The 17,854-nt window shown below is 41.7% G+C and overlaps 1 protein-coding gene across 1 annotated transcript; it reads left to right on the top strand.

Annotated features, from left to right (window-relative positions):
* The first annotated feature begins 4,799 nt into the window (after positions 1-4,799).
* NAT1 (N-acetyltransferase 1) lies at positions 4,800-17,330 on the top strand. Its single transcript, XM_065228646.1, has 4 exons — positions 4,800-6,125; positions 14,859-16,806; positions 16,876-17,041; positions 17,119-17,330. Exons 1-4 carry the CDS (start codon positions 5,380-5,382, stop codon positions 17,301-17,303), a joined length of 3,045 nt encoding a protein of 1,014 aa, XP_065084718.1. The 5' UTR covers positions 4,800-5,379; the 3' UTR covers positions 17,304-17,330.
* The last annotated feature ends 524 nt before the right edge of the window (positions 17,331-17,854 follow it).

Here is a 17,854-nt window from a genome sequence, read left to right as displayed (position 1 = left end):
ATTGGGAACATTAACATTGGGAACATTAACCCTATCATTACACATTTGAGGATTACTTCCAGTTGAAAGGTTTCATTGCTCATGGAATGTTTTCTAATATTTTTGGAATATTCAAAATATTTCCGGAGATTCGGACATGAGTCCTTTTGCCGGAATTTCAATTGGTAAGAAGGGTCAGTTCTCACCATAGGTGGATTAATTCGGTTGTTCATTTTCAATTTTATCATGGTGAAACCTTCTACAAAGATGTAGATAACGTAGTTTAAAGTAACTTTCCTGAAAAAAAACTAGTGGTAAAACTTATGGCTATTTTTCTATAGCAATTATACGTGGAAGTTGTCTTCTACAACTTTTTAATATGTACTCTGTAAGTAGCATATTTTGCTCGTTTGTTCATTTAATAAAAAAGTTACGATGAAATTTACTCCAAAAATAAAGCTACCCGTTGGTGAGGCTTCATCTCAATCGTCTAACCACCTACGTTTGAACTTGTTGTTCCAAAGAATTAGCACTTGAATTGGTAGGTCATTGAAATGCTTATCACATAACAGCTGCACCAGCATGACTCATCGATCCATCCAACCAACCAACCAACCAACCAACAACATTTTTGAGTCATCTCTTTTGGACACCCCAAGTCCGACGAGTGCTACATATGGCTAGAGTGTCTGGTATGTGGAAAACTACTACATCGCAATCAAATTTGTATACCTGGGCTACTGCTGCTGCGTTGATGGGTCTGAGTCTGATGTTAGTCGTCGTCGTCGCAGTCGCCATCCATCGTGAACACTTCCTGTGTACAATACCGCTCGGGTACAACGTTCAACACAACGGTGTATTGGAGTGTTGGTAAGCACGCGCCGTCAAACCACACACTCTCTCAAAACAGTCCCATCCGATGAAGAAAGGAGGAACAAACGACGACGTAACAACCCAAGTCAGAGTAGAGAGACGTCCAGACAGTTTGCACAGTAGTTGAACAGTATTCGGCCGAGTAAGTCGCGACGGAAGAAGCGTATTGATTAATCGCGGAATTCCAGTTCAGGAGAGAAAGTGTCAATTATTGAAAGCCAGAGAAGCAAAAGAGACTGTGGAACAATTTTGTGAACAATTTTCAGACGAATAGTTTTGATTCGTGCGAAATTGTGGAAGAAATAGAAAAGGTTGGTGTGTGTATCTTGTAATGGCGACGCAAGCGAGTGGTGAATTTTGCAACCGCGTGAGCGCAAGGCAACCTTCATGAAAGTGCAATAATTTAACTGTGCCATTGTTCATATAACCTGCTGTTCTGCGTGGAGCTGAATCGATAGACGGTGGCTCGTGGCTCGATTTTTTTTTTCGGTTAGGTCATAAGTGCATCGTTCCATTGAAGGCGACTCCGTTGAACTCCGACTACATGGTCTTTGTCGTCTGTCCTTGGAGTGAAGAGCCCTGTAGTGTGGGCGATAACATTGACCTTCCGTAGGTTCAGATCTTCGGGCTGTGGGTTGTTAGAGTGAAACAATTTCGACATTTTAATGCTGAACTCCACCCACAAAAATGATGGTTTAGGAATTCTTCTGCCTTATCGATATCTACGTGACATCCTTCTAGAAGAACCCACGCAAAGGGAAGCATGTGAAGTGTGCTGATTTACTTCTCCATTTTATGCGCTCGGATGGTGACGCTGTTCGACCGATAATGGGACCATGACGTCGCGCACGTCTGTTTGGCATTATTAAGGCGCAGATAGCGGATACGTAGTAAAAACCCTATGGCGATGGTTCTGATGACTGCTGCTGCTACTTCTTCTTGTTAGCAAACAGCGGAGGAAGAGAGATAGAGGAATCGGTTGTTGCGTTCTTTTCTTCTTCTTCTTCTCATTTCTACTCTGCATTTTTCATTTCGAATTCCTTTGGATGTTTACGCCAACAATCCTAGAGCAACATGTTAAAAGGACCTATGTGTCAAATGTAGACTACGGTCTCGGGTTTATTCCGATAAACCTGCAGTAGCATTTGACATAGGAAGTTTACGCTATCACATATGGTGTAGTTAGCTTCCGTGGGTGTGTTGTCATTCGTGAGCAATCAAGGTCATTGTTTACATTTGGCTCATGAGCCCTTTTCACATGTTGCACTGGAATTATCGACTGTTAAAATTAAAAGTGTTGGGTAAACAAACCAATACATATCAACTTGTCAACGATGATGGGAAAATCCATTTGCACTTGCACTGCTCTCTCAGCTGTGCGTTTTTTTGCATGGTGATGTGTTTGACCTCCCTCAAAAATAAAATTAAAGCGAAAACAAAACTTTTCCCTTAGTCAATATTGCCGTCAGCGTGATAATACACCCGAAATTGGCACACCGAGTCAGATCAGGTGATTCACTGGTGAAGGCATTATTGTGGTGATTCTGTTTTTTGTTTACTTCGAAGAATGGGGTGAATCAGGATTCGCTTGAGCTATTGCGAGCGAGAATTGGAATCACAGATTGATTGCGATAGTACACTTGAACAACAACAACAACAACAAGTTCATTAAAAGTAGGATGTATAACAACCAACAAGTCCTGATCTAAATCATGTCATAATATCAATTCAGCATTTCAGTGGTCGTCCCGATCCTTATGTTGAGTCAGAATTTTATCCAAATCAGCGCTAGGTAAACTCAAACACGGTCGTCGTTCCTGGTCACAGAAGTACTAGTTGTCGGTCCCCCCCTCATTAATTACTCAAATCGATCGATGAGGAGCGTCATGTTGTTTTCAAATCGAGTGGTCCTCCCGAACCACCACCAACCGAAAAACTTCAGTAGACTTGCCGTCAAAACTTCGTTGAACTATTTTCCAATGCTTCAGTTTCTGAAGAGATCCTATTCCAAGCATGGGGTGTTTTTTAAGTCACCGTGAATTTTGATGACCAATCAGAAGAAAAATATACTTTCGCTCCAAGAAAAAAAAAAGATTTTGGACCTTGAAAGACCTTTGATCTTTCCTGGATACAGTTACTTCAAAGAATTATTAAGAGAATTTTAGACATTTTTTCCAAGGAACTGAAATGTATTCCAGGGTTAACACCAAGGTATTTGAGAGAAGAATTCTAATAGAGCTAGCTAAGTTCAGAGTAGATTTTTTCAGTAGAATTCTCCACAGCCATGGCGATTGTGAAGAGGATTCCAGGATACATGAAAAATATCAAGAGAATCGAATTTTTAGAGTACAAATTCCATAGGAATTCTGAGAAGAGTTTTAAGGGAATTCCGAGGATAAGGGCATCTCGGAAATAATTTTTAGAGAATTTAAAGGAAAGCTAGTTTTCAGAAGAATTTAGAGAGCTCCAAGATGATTCTGAACAAGTTTTAAGACATTTGTGAGGTGAATTTGCATGGAAATTTTAAACAGATTACAAGCGAATTTTAAATAAAATTATGGGCGGAGGCTTCGGTGAATTCTTAGATAAAAAAAAACTTTTAAATTCGACGACAATCTTAGGATGAATTTCATGATTGTTTTTTATTATTCTGTAGAGAATTTTCGAACTGTTAAAAAGAAATGTTCAAGAGACTCCCAGAGAGAATCAAATTTATTTTAGATGAATTTAAAAAAAAAACTTAAAGAAAGAATTACTAATTGAATATAGCAAGACATAAGAAGATTTGGGGGAACGCCGTTTGGCTGGCTTAATAGTCATTTGGCATAATGAACGTTTGGCATCACTATATCAAAATTTATTCCAGATATAAAAAAAAACATAACTATAATAAAATACGCATTTCCCCCCACTACCGCATTTTATAAATAACTACACGGGAACTTCCGCCACAATGGCGTACTTTTAATAGAGAATTTCTCTTCAACAAAAATACATTGTTCTTTCGAGTTAAGGTTAAAGCTAGGTATCTAAATTGCAGATACTTCCTATTTTATCATGTTTGTCAGGTTGGATTATTGAACCGCATTAAAATTTAAACGTTTCCATTGTTTTATGCCAATCGTCCATTATCATAAATGACTACTATGACAAGCGGGGTAGCTCCGCTGTACACAAAAGTCGTCTTCTGCACTCCACTCGACCCATAGCTGCAGGTCACCAGCCTCGCCTCCGTACACTGAACGAAAACATTCACAATACTTCGAATGATTATTGCATTGTTCAAGCCCTTTAACAATATGCTTATGGATGTTTGATGATTGCCTCATGGTTGAAATTGGTCACCAGGTGATGGGAATTCATATGAATGTCATCCAAATAGAGGATGATATTTATTTGAAATTGGCACTTAATTTGATTTACCGAGATTTGAAGCCGTGCTCCCGGCAAACATATTTTGCCAAGATCTTATCAAAAGTGGCGTTTAGTTGCTAGTGAGTCTCGGAATATGGCTATGATCTCGGCAATAAATTGCCGAGCTGGCGAAAACAAAACAAAGTGCGTAAGTTTCAGCTATGTGGCTAAAATAGGAACTGTAAACCCAACAAACTTATATAAAATGTATGATGGTGATGATTCATAGCTTCAACTTAACTCAAGTATAAATAGAACAAGTATATAAATTACGTCAACTTCCATACTAATGTTTCTTCTTTTTTCTCCTTCTCCTTTTCAGAATTTGTGTCGGTCGTAATCAAAATCTCCGTTGAGAACTAAATTATCCCCGTTCGTTCGTTGCATAGTAAGTTTTTATTTTATTTTTTTTGCGGCTTCCGTACAGTAAAGGGAACAAGAAAAAACCCGCATAGCAAAGTACTAGTGCTCGTTCGCTGCGAGTAGACTACTCGTCTGGTGCCAATCACTAGCCGCAAAACACACTAGGCGCGCAAAACCCGCAAGTGCGTGTGGTGCACCTTTCCTCGGAAGCAGGAAATTCGGGTACTTGGGCCCGAAACCGCCGTTAGGATTCATCGTTCAACGTATCACCAGTCCTCCTCCTTCGAACCGGGTCTTAAGCAGCCACTGAAGGCCGCCCACCGCTATCCGCCAGCACTGGTTGACGTTTTTTCCGGCACCATTCCGGCAACCATAGAAAAGATAGCGGTTCCGTCGTCGGTCGGGTTGCGGAGTACATATCCTGCTGCTGGTCCGTTGCCAACCTCCAAGACGGAAGACCCCAGGCAAACGGGGACAGAGTCTCGTGCCACGGGGAGGGAAAACCATATCCCCCCCGCTAGCCGACGCTGGGTCCCTCCATCACTGAGACCGCAACATGGACTCACCGAAGAGGCCAGAATTGATTCGATCTTTCGAAAAGTACGCGGTATTCTGAACAAGCTAACCCCAGAAAAATTCCAAAAACTAAGTGATGACCTGCTGAAGCTAGATCTGAACTCGTCCAAGATACTGAACGGTGTTATCCTGCTGATATTCGACAAAGCCTTAGATGAACCCAAGTACTCGTCTATGTACGCGCAGCTGTGCAAGCGCATCGAGAAAGAACTAGAGATCGACATTGACAAAACTAAATCGAACACCTTCCTGCAAATTCTGCTGAACGTTTGTCGCGACAAGTTTGAGAACCGGGTACAGTATAGTGAGAAAATCATCAATTCGGAACTCGCCCTCACCGATGATCTGGAGGAAAAGAAGAATGTGGCCAAACAGAAGATATTGGGCAATGTTAAATTCATCGGCGAGCTGTACAAGCTCGACATGCTCGGCGAGCCACATCTGCACAAGATGTTGCGCTCGCTCATTACCAGCAAGTCCAGCGCGTCGTCGGAGAAAAACTGCGAGGACATGGAATGCTTGGCACAACTCATCAAGACCTGCGGAAAGAATCTGGATACAGAGCTGGGAAAACAGCTGATGGATCAATACTTTGACCGGATGGAACAGTATTCCCTGTCGAGCAAATATCCGCCCCGGATCCGGTTTCTGCTGCGCGATCTGATTGAACTGCGCAAGAACACCTGGACACCGCGGAAGGTGGCCCGCGTGGAAGGACCGGCTCCGATCCAGGAGCTCACCAACGAGGACGACCTGGTGCTGCGGCCGCCGTTCGGCATGCGGAGCCGCGACTATCGCAACCAGGGCGACCGGGGCAACGAGCGGGACTGGATCAGCAAGTTTTCGCTGAACCCGTTGAACTTCAACGATAGCTTCAACCTGCTGAGCGCATCGAGCCCGACGCCCATGATACCATCATCGTGAGTATACCTTCTATAATTTTTGCATAACTTTTCGAAAGGTTCTAAATAACACATCTAAACAAATCGAGTTTAAAGATACAGACAATCACTCTTCAATCATGCGGTATGCGGTAAGAAAACGCTCATCCAAATTTAATTTCAGTTATTTTGTACCATACAAGCACCATATTTAGCTGTTGAAAAAAATATTTCTTCTTGCAGTATTGTAGAGTACATTATTGTAGAGTACACACATCTAAGTACATGCTATAAAATATAATAGTATAAAATAAATTTGAATGCATAATTAAGAAAAAAGAAGACATTTAATAAAGTGACGCATTGTTCGATATTCTGAACGCTCGATGTTGAATCCCACTCGGGAAAGCCTTTTGCGGAAGCATTTTTTTCTGAGAGATTTATATGAAATACTCGTGCAGCATAAAGTCTTGACATAACAGTCGTTTGGCATAATACTTTTAAAATTGTACTTGTTGCTGTTAAGCGTAATCACCTTTTTTTTTCAAATCCATAATAATTTTGAAAATCCGTAACTTTACGACATTTCACGCAGTATACGACATTTAGTATTGATTCGATTATATTAATAAGCTTGTAATTAATCAATATTTCTCAGAATGGTCCATTTCCCGAAAAGCAATTTTCCTGAATACAGTGAACTCCCTACAACTGAGGCATTCCACGAAGGTTCGCAAATCGATCCTGACCGATCATTTCCAATTACGCTGAAACTTTGCACAGTTGTTCCTTTTTAGTAAAGGCGCCATTTTGTGCTGTCAGTTTTTCATATTGAATCACGACTACTTTTTGAAATGGGCCTGTGTAAAAATAGTACTAATGAGTTTAAAAATATATATTGCCGAAACGCTTTGTTCGATTGATTTGGTGACTTCAGCAAAGCTGTAGATATTATTTTGGCAATTGTGTAAAAAATATACAGTGTAAAAAATTTCGTTTGCTACTAACTGGCACAGTTTGGTGATGGTAAACTCAAAAACAAAAAAGTTATGGTTTTTTGAAAATTTCACGATTTTTACTTTTTTATGTTTTTTAACCGTGTATATTTTTTCAAGAATCGCATTTTAATTTTGCAAAACTTGCCTGAAGACACCACAGCAATCAAGCAAGCCGTCTTTGCAATATAGGTATGTTTATTTCATTAGTGTTTTTCTACACAGGCCCTATTGAAAAGTTAGGATTCATTACATCTGATACCATGAAAAGGTATCGTTACTAACAAAACTAAAAAATTCATTTGATGAATATTGAGCTAGAACTAAATAAAAGTGATATGATGTTCAAACTAGCGACCCTTACTGAAGGAGCAATTCCATTCAAATTGACGATATTTTAATTTTCTTTTTTATTCATTGTCTTCAATTTTGCATAATTGTATCAGTGATCTTAACGGTAAAAAGTCAAATACTCTGTTAACCATCACCAAACTTTGCCAATTTGTAGCAAACATTATGCACTTTTTGAGAAATTAACTTTTTTAATAACAAATATAATTTTTTTCATTGAAACAAACGAAATTTTTTAACATTATTGCCAAAATAATATCTACAACTTTGTTCAAGACACCAAATCAATCCAACAAACCGGTTCAGCAATATATATTTTTTAACTCATTAGTACTATTTTTACACAGGCCCTGTTAGAAAAGTAGTCGTGATTCAATTGGAAGAACTCGACAGTGAGCATGCATAAGGGCCTATACGCGATGATCGATTCTCTTCGTCGATTTTCTCTTTTGTTAATAACTCGCTAGATTTAACATTTCTCGGTGCGTTTGCTGTTGCTTTTGATAGCCAATACAACCTGTTACTACTCTACATTGAACAAATTCTAGAAAATTGTTCCGCTTAGCTGTAGCAATGCAAAGAGAAAATCGATGAAGAGAATCGATCATCGCGTATTCGCCCTTATGCATGCTCACTGTCGAACTGATAACACAAATTGGCATCTTTACTAAAAAAGAACAACTGTGCAAATTTTCATCAAAATCGGAGACGACAAATTAAAAAAAGAAATTAAAAAATTCGTCAATCTGTAGAGAATTGGAGGGGCCATCACAGTAGCCAACATGTTTACATCGACATCGAGTTGGGGAGAGTTGACTGTATGCCGTTTTCCGGAAAACCATTTTTCGAAATCTACCAAGTCCAATATTTTTATAAACAATGGATTCCTTCTTTAAGTAGTTTAATAATGAAGAGAACATTTTCTAATTCACTAAAGAAGGGAATATGATCAATGTTCTTAATGTCGGCCTAAGTGCATTTTTTGACCATTTGTATATTTGACGCATTGTTCCAAGAAAAAAATTTGAATATTAGATTTTTAACAATGGGCCCAATCTTAAGATTCCATTTCCATGCCTATTTCTTTCTTTGAATACGTTTATTAAAAATAGTTTTTTATATCTTCATTAAAATAATAAATGGAACTCCGGTGAATGGCTCATTCGAGGAACATTAAAATTTCGGTAAATGTATCATTCCTGAAAATGACATTCCGGGAAATGTCACTTCAGGAAATTATATGTTCTAATATAATAATTATTGATTATTCATATATTTGAATGCCTAAAGGGTGTCCACGATGAAATTGCCACACACAAAATTGATTCGCAAAATTCGAGTTTTCATCCGATTGCCATCAAATTTTCAGAGATTGAGAAATAACTATTAAACTTCATTTTACCATTTTACTCGTATTTTATTTACAGTCCATACGCAAATGCCGCACCTTGGCCTTAACCCCGGCCATAAGATTCTGCACAACCTGTGAATCAACCGTTTTTTGCATGTAAACCCATACTTTCTTCAGTTCCTCGACTGTCTTCACTACCTTAGGTCGTTTAAGAAGGTGCTGCTTCATAATCGCCCAGTACTTCTCGATGGGGCGGAGCTCCGGAGTGTTGGGAGGGTTGAACATTTTCGGCACGAAATTGACCTTATTGTCCGCATACCACTTCAGCACGTCCTTGGAGTAGTGGCATGAGGCCAAATCCGGCCAGAAGATTGTTGGGACGTTGTGGGCCTTCAGGAGAGGAAGCAGCCGCTTCTGGAGGCACTCTTTTATGTACACCTGTCCGTTAATCGTGTCCTGGGTCACGAAAGGTGCACTCCGCTTCCCGCACGTGCAGATGGCTTGCCAAACCAGGAATTTCTTCGCAAATTTGGACATCTTCTGAGTGCGGACATGCTCCGGAACGCTGAACTTATCCTTGGCCGTGAAAAACAGGTTGCCGGGGATCTGTTTGAAGTCGGCCTTCACATATGTTTCGTCGTCCATGATGCAGCATTCAACTTTCGTCAGCATGTTGAGGTACAACTTCCTGGCACGGGTTTTGGCGGACTTGTTCTGCTTCTCGTCGCGATTAGGGGCCTTTTGTACCTTGAACGTTCGAAGCCCAGCCTTAGTTTTGGCCTTCTGGACAAAACTTCGGCTTAGGTGCAGCTTCTTAGCCACATCCCTAACGGAGGCGTTCGGATTTCGGTTGAAGGCCCCAACTACGCGGTTGTGATTTTTGGTGTTGTACGGAATACTTTTTCCTTCACTTCTGGGCTTCCGATCGGTGGTCAACCGTTCCTCGAACCGCTTAATCACTCGCGACACCGTGGAATTCGTGATTCCCAATGTTTTAGCGATGGAACGATGCGAGAGATCCTTGTTCTCGTGATGAATGCGCAAGATTTTATCACGTACGAGCTGTTCTTTCGACTCCATTTCCGCGAGTTTTGATCACAGGACTTTAAAACTTGCAGGATGTAAATAATGCACTATAAACTAAATCCACACAAATTTTCATTAAATTCTACCCAACGGTTAAACAGTTAGAGTAATTTCATAGTGTGGCAATTTCATCGTGGACACCCTTTAATAGAGGTAAATTTACTGTTATTGTTGTACAATGCTAATAACACGCCAAACGACTGTATGCTAAACGACATTATGCCAAACAGGGTAGATCCCTAAAATCATATATGTAGGTGGGAAATGTAGCTGTTGTTGGTTAAAAAATCCAAACTACAATGCGGTTTTCCTCATTTTTCGAAAAGATTTTTGACTTCCAGGACTTTCTTAGCTGACAAGTTCTTTAACCTAAAACTTCATGTACACACAATAACATTAGTAGAATAACCAAGGGGTAATCAACTCTGCACATTGTGCCGAAATACATCGTGGCACAGTGATCGGCGGATCCATGGCACACGATGACAAGTATGACACAAAATATAACATAAAATGGCATCACTGTTTTGTGTTGACATTTTGTCAATCGTTTACTTCAAAGTAAGGGAGAAAGGGAATTTTTTTTGTCAGTGCCATTTTCCAGCGAAATTGTCCCCAATCATAATAAGAGATTGCATAATTGACGAGACTCTTTGTCCTTATACCTTCTGGGGGATGAACCTCTACAGAAAGTCCACACGGCGTTTGAGAGATGTCTATACTTCAGGGAAGTCAAAACGAACTAGTCAGAGTCACCACGCCCCGCAGAATAGGCCAGAATTAACTGGAATTAAGTATTAATGCGATGGCCATAGGATTCGGACCGAAGCGATAATGTATGGTGTTAACAACACCCCGGTGCCGAACGATCCTACCATTCTTCAGATGTATCTGCAATCACAGCTGTTTCTCCCGCAGAACACCCCGGTTCGATTGATGGTTCACCAATCAGACAGCCGTACAGCTCGTTCTATGGACTGAACTCGGATTCTATTGACTGTGGAGGTCTCTCTACGCTGTTTCGCAACTGTTCGTATCACCGACGGCAACAGCAACATTAAGAAAGATGCTGCTAACATAATTGTGAAGGTAACCACACCGGAGGTAACAGAGCCAATCTGAATCGCGGTCTTAATGAACGCAATCGGAACCGGCAGCAGTTTCAGAGAGATTGATATGCAATTCCGGCATGACCAAGAATAGAAAATATGAAGGAACAACAACGTAGTCATCAAACGGCTGCAACCAGTATCGAGTCAGATTAATTTAGTAGGTACCTAACCACGGCTGCTGACACTGGGAATCTATTGTAGGTCTATTGCTGCTACTACTACCGCCGGTGGGCATTTTAGGTCGAGTCATTCCTATTTTTCAGATTGTTGCATTGGAGGTAGCATGATGATATTGCAAACAAGATTCATCTTCCACTTGCCGGTGGGGTACTTGGCTTTGGAAAACGTCTGCACACGGTAGAGAACTTTCTTCTCCTGAATGGACAGCTTCTGCCATCAGTCACCCTTCTCCTTCTCGCGGAGGGGTTAATCTTCGAGTGCCACTTCCTTGAAGCGGATGACCGGTACCCAGCTCGTTGAATATTATCTTGGGATTAGGTTTCATGACTTTTTTTCCGTCCTTGACTTGAAAATGTAAACACACAATCTCAAAAGTCATAAGTGCAGGGTTGCCAAACTCATGGGTTACTGAGACTGATAGCTTGATTGCCACACTTTGGCACGTTCGGCACAACGCTTGACCTAGCTTTCGGCACAGATTGTGATGTGCAGAGTTGAACACCCCTTGAGAATAACCCTTTCTGACCATTATAAGCGTCGTTTACCAGTTACAAAAAGTTGTAAATTGTACTCCTTTTATGTGGCCTTTCAATGTTGAGCATTGAGGGACAAAGTGATATCTAAAATAATTGATGAACTTTTTTGTAGAATTATTGTATACCTTAATACGTTGGTTTTCCTTTTAATTCTACTTTATCACTTTCATTTTCACTAATTCACTATTTACTTTCACTATCACTTGAAAAAAAGAAACTATAACACATAGGGGAAATGGATGTAATGTCGGCCTAAATGCCCCTAATTTGGGCCCATACATAATTTCAGCAATCAACTAAATTTTCAATAGCGACCAAAAATATCCATTACTACCGTCCGAAAGACGCGTTCATCTAGATAAAATTGAAAAATAGCAGATTTTTAGCGATGGGCCTAATCTTAGATCCATGGCCAACATTAGAGCCATTTCCGCTACGTATTTCTTCAGTTTTTTAGTCATAGACTTAAAGTAAAAGAAGCATTACTTCTATTATTTAGACCACCTGCACCGGTTGCTATTCAGGCTGATAGTTTAACTAAATCGTTGCTCTTTTAGTTAGCAACCAGGTTAACACTTGTTATGAAGCTATATGAATGTATTTTGATTTGAGACCAGCATTTCCACTCTGCTCTGCCACGGAACGGTCGTCCGGAAGATCTGGAATATCCTTAAAAGTTTGCAGTTCGTTAAAAATATTCTAAAGCTCCACTGTTTTTTTTAATGCACTCGTTGTGTTACTGCATGAATTCGTCTGGATCTAGAACTACTGCATGCGCACTTTGCCAATTCTTTGTGGTGATGCTACATGACTGACTTTTATTTGATTTGATATTTGTTTCAATCCTATTTACTTCCATCTCGATTGTTAAATCAAGATTTAAAGTTAAATAACCATTTCACTGTTTGATACAAAACTAACAAATTGACAGTACGCTCCCACACAAAGTACCACCGAGGGGCGCTAAGACCACCTTTACTGATGTTCAGGTGGACCGTCCCGTATAGCAACCAGAGTGCACATCCTGGTCTCAAATCCAGATTCATCCAGGCAGCATCACAACAAGTTAAAAAAAAACCCGGAGCTCTAGATTATTTTTTACAAATTGACTACTTTTAACGCTTCCCTGTCCCTGGTCCCAGATTCAAACTCATTCATTTAATCATTGCAAGTGATTTTTAACAATTTTCAATTTAAAAAAAATGACATTTACTCGCGTCACCTTTCAAATAGACCAATCTACATGAATAGATTCTCTTCATCGACTCTCTCTTTCGTTAATAGCTCGGCTCCAAAAACATGGTCAGCTGTTCTTATTGTCCAATACGCTTAGTAATACTTTCTTTCAACAGGCTATATAGAAAAACTAGCACGCAATATGAATGCAGCAAAGTTCTTAACGAAAGCGAGAGTCGATGAAGAGAATCGATCAATGTAGATTGGTCTATTTGAAAAGTGACGCGAGATTTCATAAATAGCAACGTTTGGATCGGTCACCCCGCTGTTCACCGAGAGGCAGGTTGTTATTTCCCGCACTTGAATAGCAACCCCCGGTGCGGTTGCTGCATTATGGTGGAGGTTGCTAAAATAGCTTCAGCAACGCATTGGTGTGGGTGGCCTTATAAACGTGTATTAGGTAGTGTGCATATATGTATGTTAAGCGAGAATCTTTGCCAATCATCCTAGAGTCCATTAACAGTGCACATAGGGATATCTAGTTCACTTCAAGCTGAACAATGCATTAGGTCCTAAGTAACAGTGATCGATTCTCTTCATCGACTTTCTCTTTCGTTAATAGTTTGGGTACAGAACCGTTTCTTGTTGTGTTTGTCGTATTAGAAGCTAGATAATAGCTTCTTTCACCGATCTGCGTGCTGAACATAGCTGGCAGTGTCTTAACATGGCCGTGGTGATGCAAAGAGAAAGTCGACGAAGAGAATCTGGCAATGTTACTTAGGACCTAATGCATTGTTCAGCTTGACTTGTGAACAGGAGAGAGATTGAGTGTTTTTGGATGTTATTAGATAATCTACTTCACTGACGTTTGAAATCTACAGAAACCGACAAATACGAGACGAGTTATACCAAACGCTTCCAACCATTCTCATGAACATAAATCACGTATATGGTCTACGGGCAACAACCCGCTTTACACAAATATTCCTAATATGAGGGATGATTAATATCAATGCAAAACACTAACAATTCCAAAGCACGCCTTAGGAACACACGGAAATACCATCAAAAAACACCTCAGGAACACGCGAAATGCCATCTTGCTTCACAATCCCCTAAAGGGCTAGAAACCTATATTCAAACATTTAAAGTATGTCCAAAGCTGGAACTATTCAACGCTGCTTGCATACTACTTAGATACTGGATTGTCTGGTCAGTTCATGGACCTAACCCAGCGTGGCTACTGAACCGGAAAAAAGGGAGAACTAGGAATTAACCGGGAAATAAGCGAAAATTTGATTTCAGCCATAAAATATTTTTGGTTTTGCCCTTATTAACCGAACTCTAAAAATTATGTCCGATAGCTAAACAAATTAGCAATGTCCCAGAGGTTCATTTATTTATTAAGTAAAAGATCTTGGCAAGTTCATTTCAGTTAGAATCCTAAACAAAATGCTAATCCTCTGCCACTTGAGTTTTGAATATCTTCAATATCTCAAAAGTTTTTTGATATCCGGCAGTCGGAATAACTTTGTGGCACCCTAACTTTAACCGCACCCTTTTTTTCATCCACGAGATCTGACAGTTCTGGCCGACTTTGTTTTGGCTCCTATTCTTTGAAAATGTCTTCTTTTTCACGGAGAAGAAGAAAGAGCAGGTTAACTTTTTCGCATAAACTGATTTGGACTTACTTGGTAATACTACTTCGTCGGTGATAATACTATGCCTCGCCAATGATTAATGTGATTCGAAATTCCTGTCATCAGTCATACTTTCATTAATCTTAGAAATCATTATGGAGAAGTTTGCATCATACCGTCGTCCTAAATTATAGCAACCCCGCCATGAATTTTTCCCTTCCTCAATTAATCCCGCTGCATTACTGCATTCCGAACGATACCGGAAGAACTCAAGAACTTGAGAATAATATCCTTGGCTAATCCAAATGTTGCCTTTCAATCTATCCACCGTCTCTTTCTGCCTAGGTATTCATCGTCGAACGGCTACGGCAACCGGGACCACCGGGATAACGGTGGCAATGGGGGTAGTGGCAGCGGCGGTGGTGGCAACTACCGGATGCACAACAATCGCAACGGTGGCGGTCAAAATCACCATCAGCATAACAACTACCACGGCAATGGCAATGGCGGTGGTAACATGCGCTACAACAACAAGCACAACAACCACAGTGGTGGCGGTGGCGGCAGTGGTCGGGATGGCAATGGCGGTCCGAGCAGCCAGCACCAACAGAATAGGGATGGACAGAATACGCACAATTCGTCCTACCAGAACCGGGACGGTATGATGAATAGCAAGGACTTGGCGCCGCGATTCAAGCGCAACCTGATGACACCCCAGAATCCCGTCGAGGATCTACAGATGCGTCCAACGCCGAACAGCTTACTGTTCAAAACCCAGAACATGAACATGAAGACGCAGCTGCCGATCTCGCAGGCGCCTTCGTCACAGTCCGGAAAAGGAACTGGCTACAGCGCACCGCAGCTGGGAGATTTCTCATCGCCACTGACCACCCGCACGCTATTGAGTGAACAAAGGGCAGCGGCCACCGCTGGTAATGGTTCCTTTGGGTCAAACGCAACCGGTAACAACCAATCGTCGGTAGTTGCCAACAACTTCGGACCTGGATTAGGAAACAGTGCATCTGCAGGAGGACCCAACGGAAATGGTCCTACCGCTACAGGACCAGCTGGTCAGCAGAACGCTTCCAATCAATCTAGTCCTAGCCAGCAGACTCCGTTGGCCCGGAACAGTCTGAACAATCAACAGAATCTATTGAATGGCAAATCTCCATCCAACCAACCTGCTTTGGCACCTATCACTCCCATCAACAACATCCTCCAGAAGGATCAGGTAATCATCAAACAGGCTTCCGCCGAGAAGGCCGAGAAGAAGAACAAGAAAGACAAGGGCCCGAACAAGGAAGAATTTATGAAGAAGATTTCCACCTTCGCATCCGATCTGTTGCTGGACAACCTGCAGAAGCAAATCGACGAAGATAAGCAGAATGAGTCCAAACCGCCGGTGGACAAACCTGCCGAAAACGGTGCCGTCAAGGAAGTGGTAGTCGAGGTGGTCGATCAGACCCCGATCCCAACCAATCTGGACACGGTGAACGAAGCTGATCTCAACGAGGAGAAATCCGAAGACAGCGACAAGTCCTGCGCCGAAAAGGCCGACGTTGGTTCGGAAACTGAGAAAATCGAAGAGGAGGAACCGGAAGAAACCAAACAAGAGATCCTATCGCTGATGGATGAGCTGGTGCATGAGTTCTGTGAGCTCAAGATTCCGGAAAAGTTCATGCGTGACTCGATCGGCAAAATCGTCAACGAAGTCCTGGACAAGTCGGATCCATTCCACGAAAAGATGATTGAATTCCTCCAGCGGTTGCGCAAGGAAAACAAACTCTCGAACGGAGCTATGCTGGATTCCTTCAAGGCGTTGGTCAATTCGATGAACGAGAAGGAGAAGACCATCCCGAAGATCACCACCATCGTGGCATCGCTGCTCTCGCGGGCAGTTTCTGTGCGCCTGTGCAAGCTGTCCGACATTTCCAACTACACGGACAACGGTCAGCACTATCCGCTGTTCCTGCTGGTGCTGCAGCAGCTGCACAAACAGCTCGGCAAGCAAACCCTGCAGGAGATGTTCCAACAGAACAAGGTGAACCTGATGACCAGCCTGCCCGAGAGCGATCGCACCAAGGACCGGATGGCGGAAATCCTGGAGGATCGCAACTTGAGCTTCCTGTATCCGCTACTGCGAGTGCAAGCCGAACTGTGGAAGCAGATCCAGGTCGATTCCAATCCACAGCAGTTCTACAAGTGGATCAAGGAGAACGTCGAAGCCGGCTGCTACACGGATCCGGGCTTCATTACGGCCGTCATGACCGTGCTGCTGAAGTATATCATGCAGGTTGGTTTCCGTGTTCTTTTGAGAATTTAGTTCCTATATTTATGGATTTTTTTCGTTCTTACAAAACAGGAATCGACCAAGTATGACGATGAGAAACTATCGGTGGAGAAGGAGATGGAAATCCTAAGGAAGTACTGCCCGGTGCTGAATGCGTTCCTGAATGGTAACAACGAGTTGCAGCTGATTGCAATCTACGCCATGCAGGTCTACTGGTACAGCATCGATTTTCCCAAAGGTTGGTTAACTTAAAAATCTCCAACGCGCATTCACAGTCATATTCACACTTCTTTTATCCTTTTTTTCTATTCGCAGGAGTCCTGCTACGTTGGTTCCGCGAGTTCTACGAGCTGAGCGTCATTGAGGAGGATGCCTTCCTGCGCTACAAGGAAGACGTCACCGACATGTATCCGGGCAAGGGTAAGGCGCTGTTCCAGGTCAACCAGTGGCTCACCTGGCTGGCGGAAGCCGAAGATGAGGACGAAGAGGATGAGGAGTAAGGTCTTCTCAGAAAGCAAACACACACACAGAACAAAAACAACAGGACAACAGTGGGCAAGCAAGTCTCACGAACAAGCGTCGTACAAATCGACAAAACCTTAAATGAACAATGGAACATAGGTCCCAAGTTCGAGTGAATATAGGAGCGACAGGAAGTGAGGACGTGCAAGAGCGAGTTGCAAGTTTCAGTTCACAGGAAAACTATATTTTTTTTTTTATTGATTGTAAATTGTCATGGCCTTAGTTTTTTTAAAGCAAAAATCCGGATTAAATTACGGCTCCCGGAGCGAGATTTATTTTTATACATGTAAACACACGTGTGATCAATTGGGTTTATAGAGATTTTTGTTTTGTTATTGTTCTTCCGATGAAAAATGTTGCGTTTTCCTCGCCAAAATAAATCAAGCGGAGCCAAATCATGTAACTACATTCATTTTAGCAGACATTTATTCTACCCACATTTACTCACAACCTGGTGCTAGACTGCATCTATCCTGCCCATCTCCCATGTGATCTGACATCAATCTTCTTTTTTTTTGTCTAGGATCTA

Source organism: Ochlerotatus camptorhynchus, unplaced genomic scaffold (assembly GCF_037179485.1).
Source record: "Ochlerotatus camptorhynchus isolate MF236.1 unplaced genomic scaffold, CSIRO-AGI_Acam_v1.1 ptg000299l, whole genome shotgun sequence".
In the NCBI taxonomy this organism is placed as follows: domain Eukaryota; kingdom Metazoa; phylum Arthropoda; class Insecta; order Diptera; family Culicidae; genus Ochlerotatus; species Ochlerotatus camptorhynchus.
The sequence above is the reverse complement of the archived record's forward strand: the minus strand, read 5'-3'. Positions and strand labels throughout refer to the sequence as shown.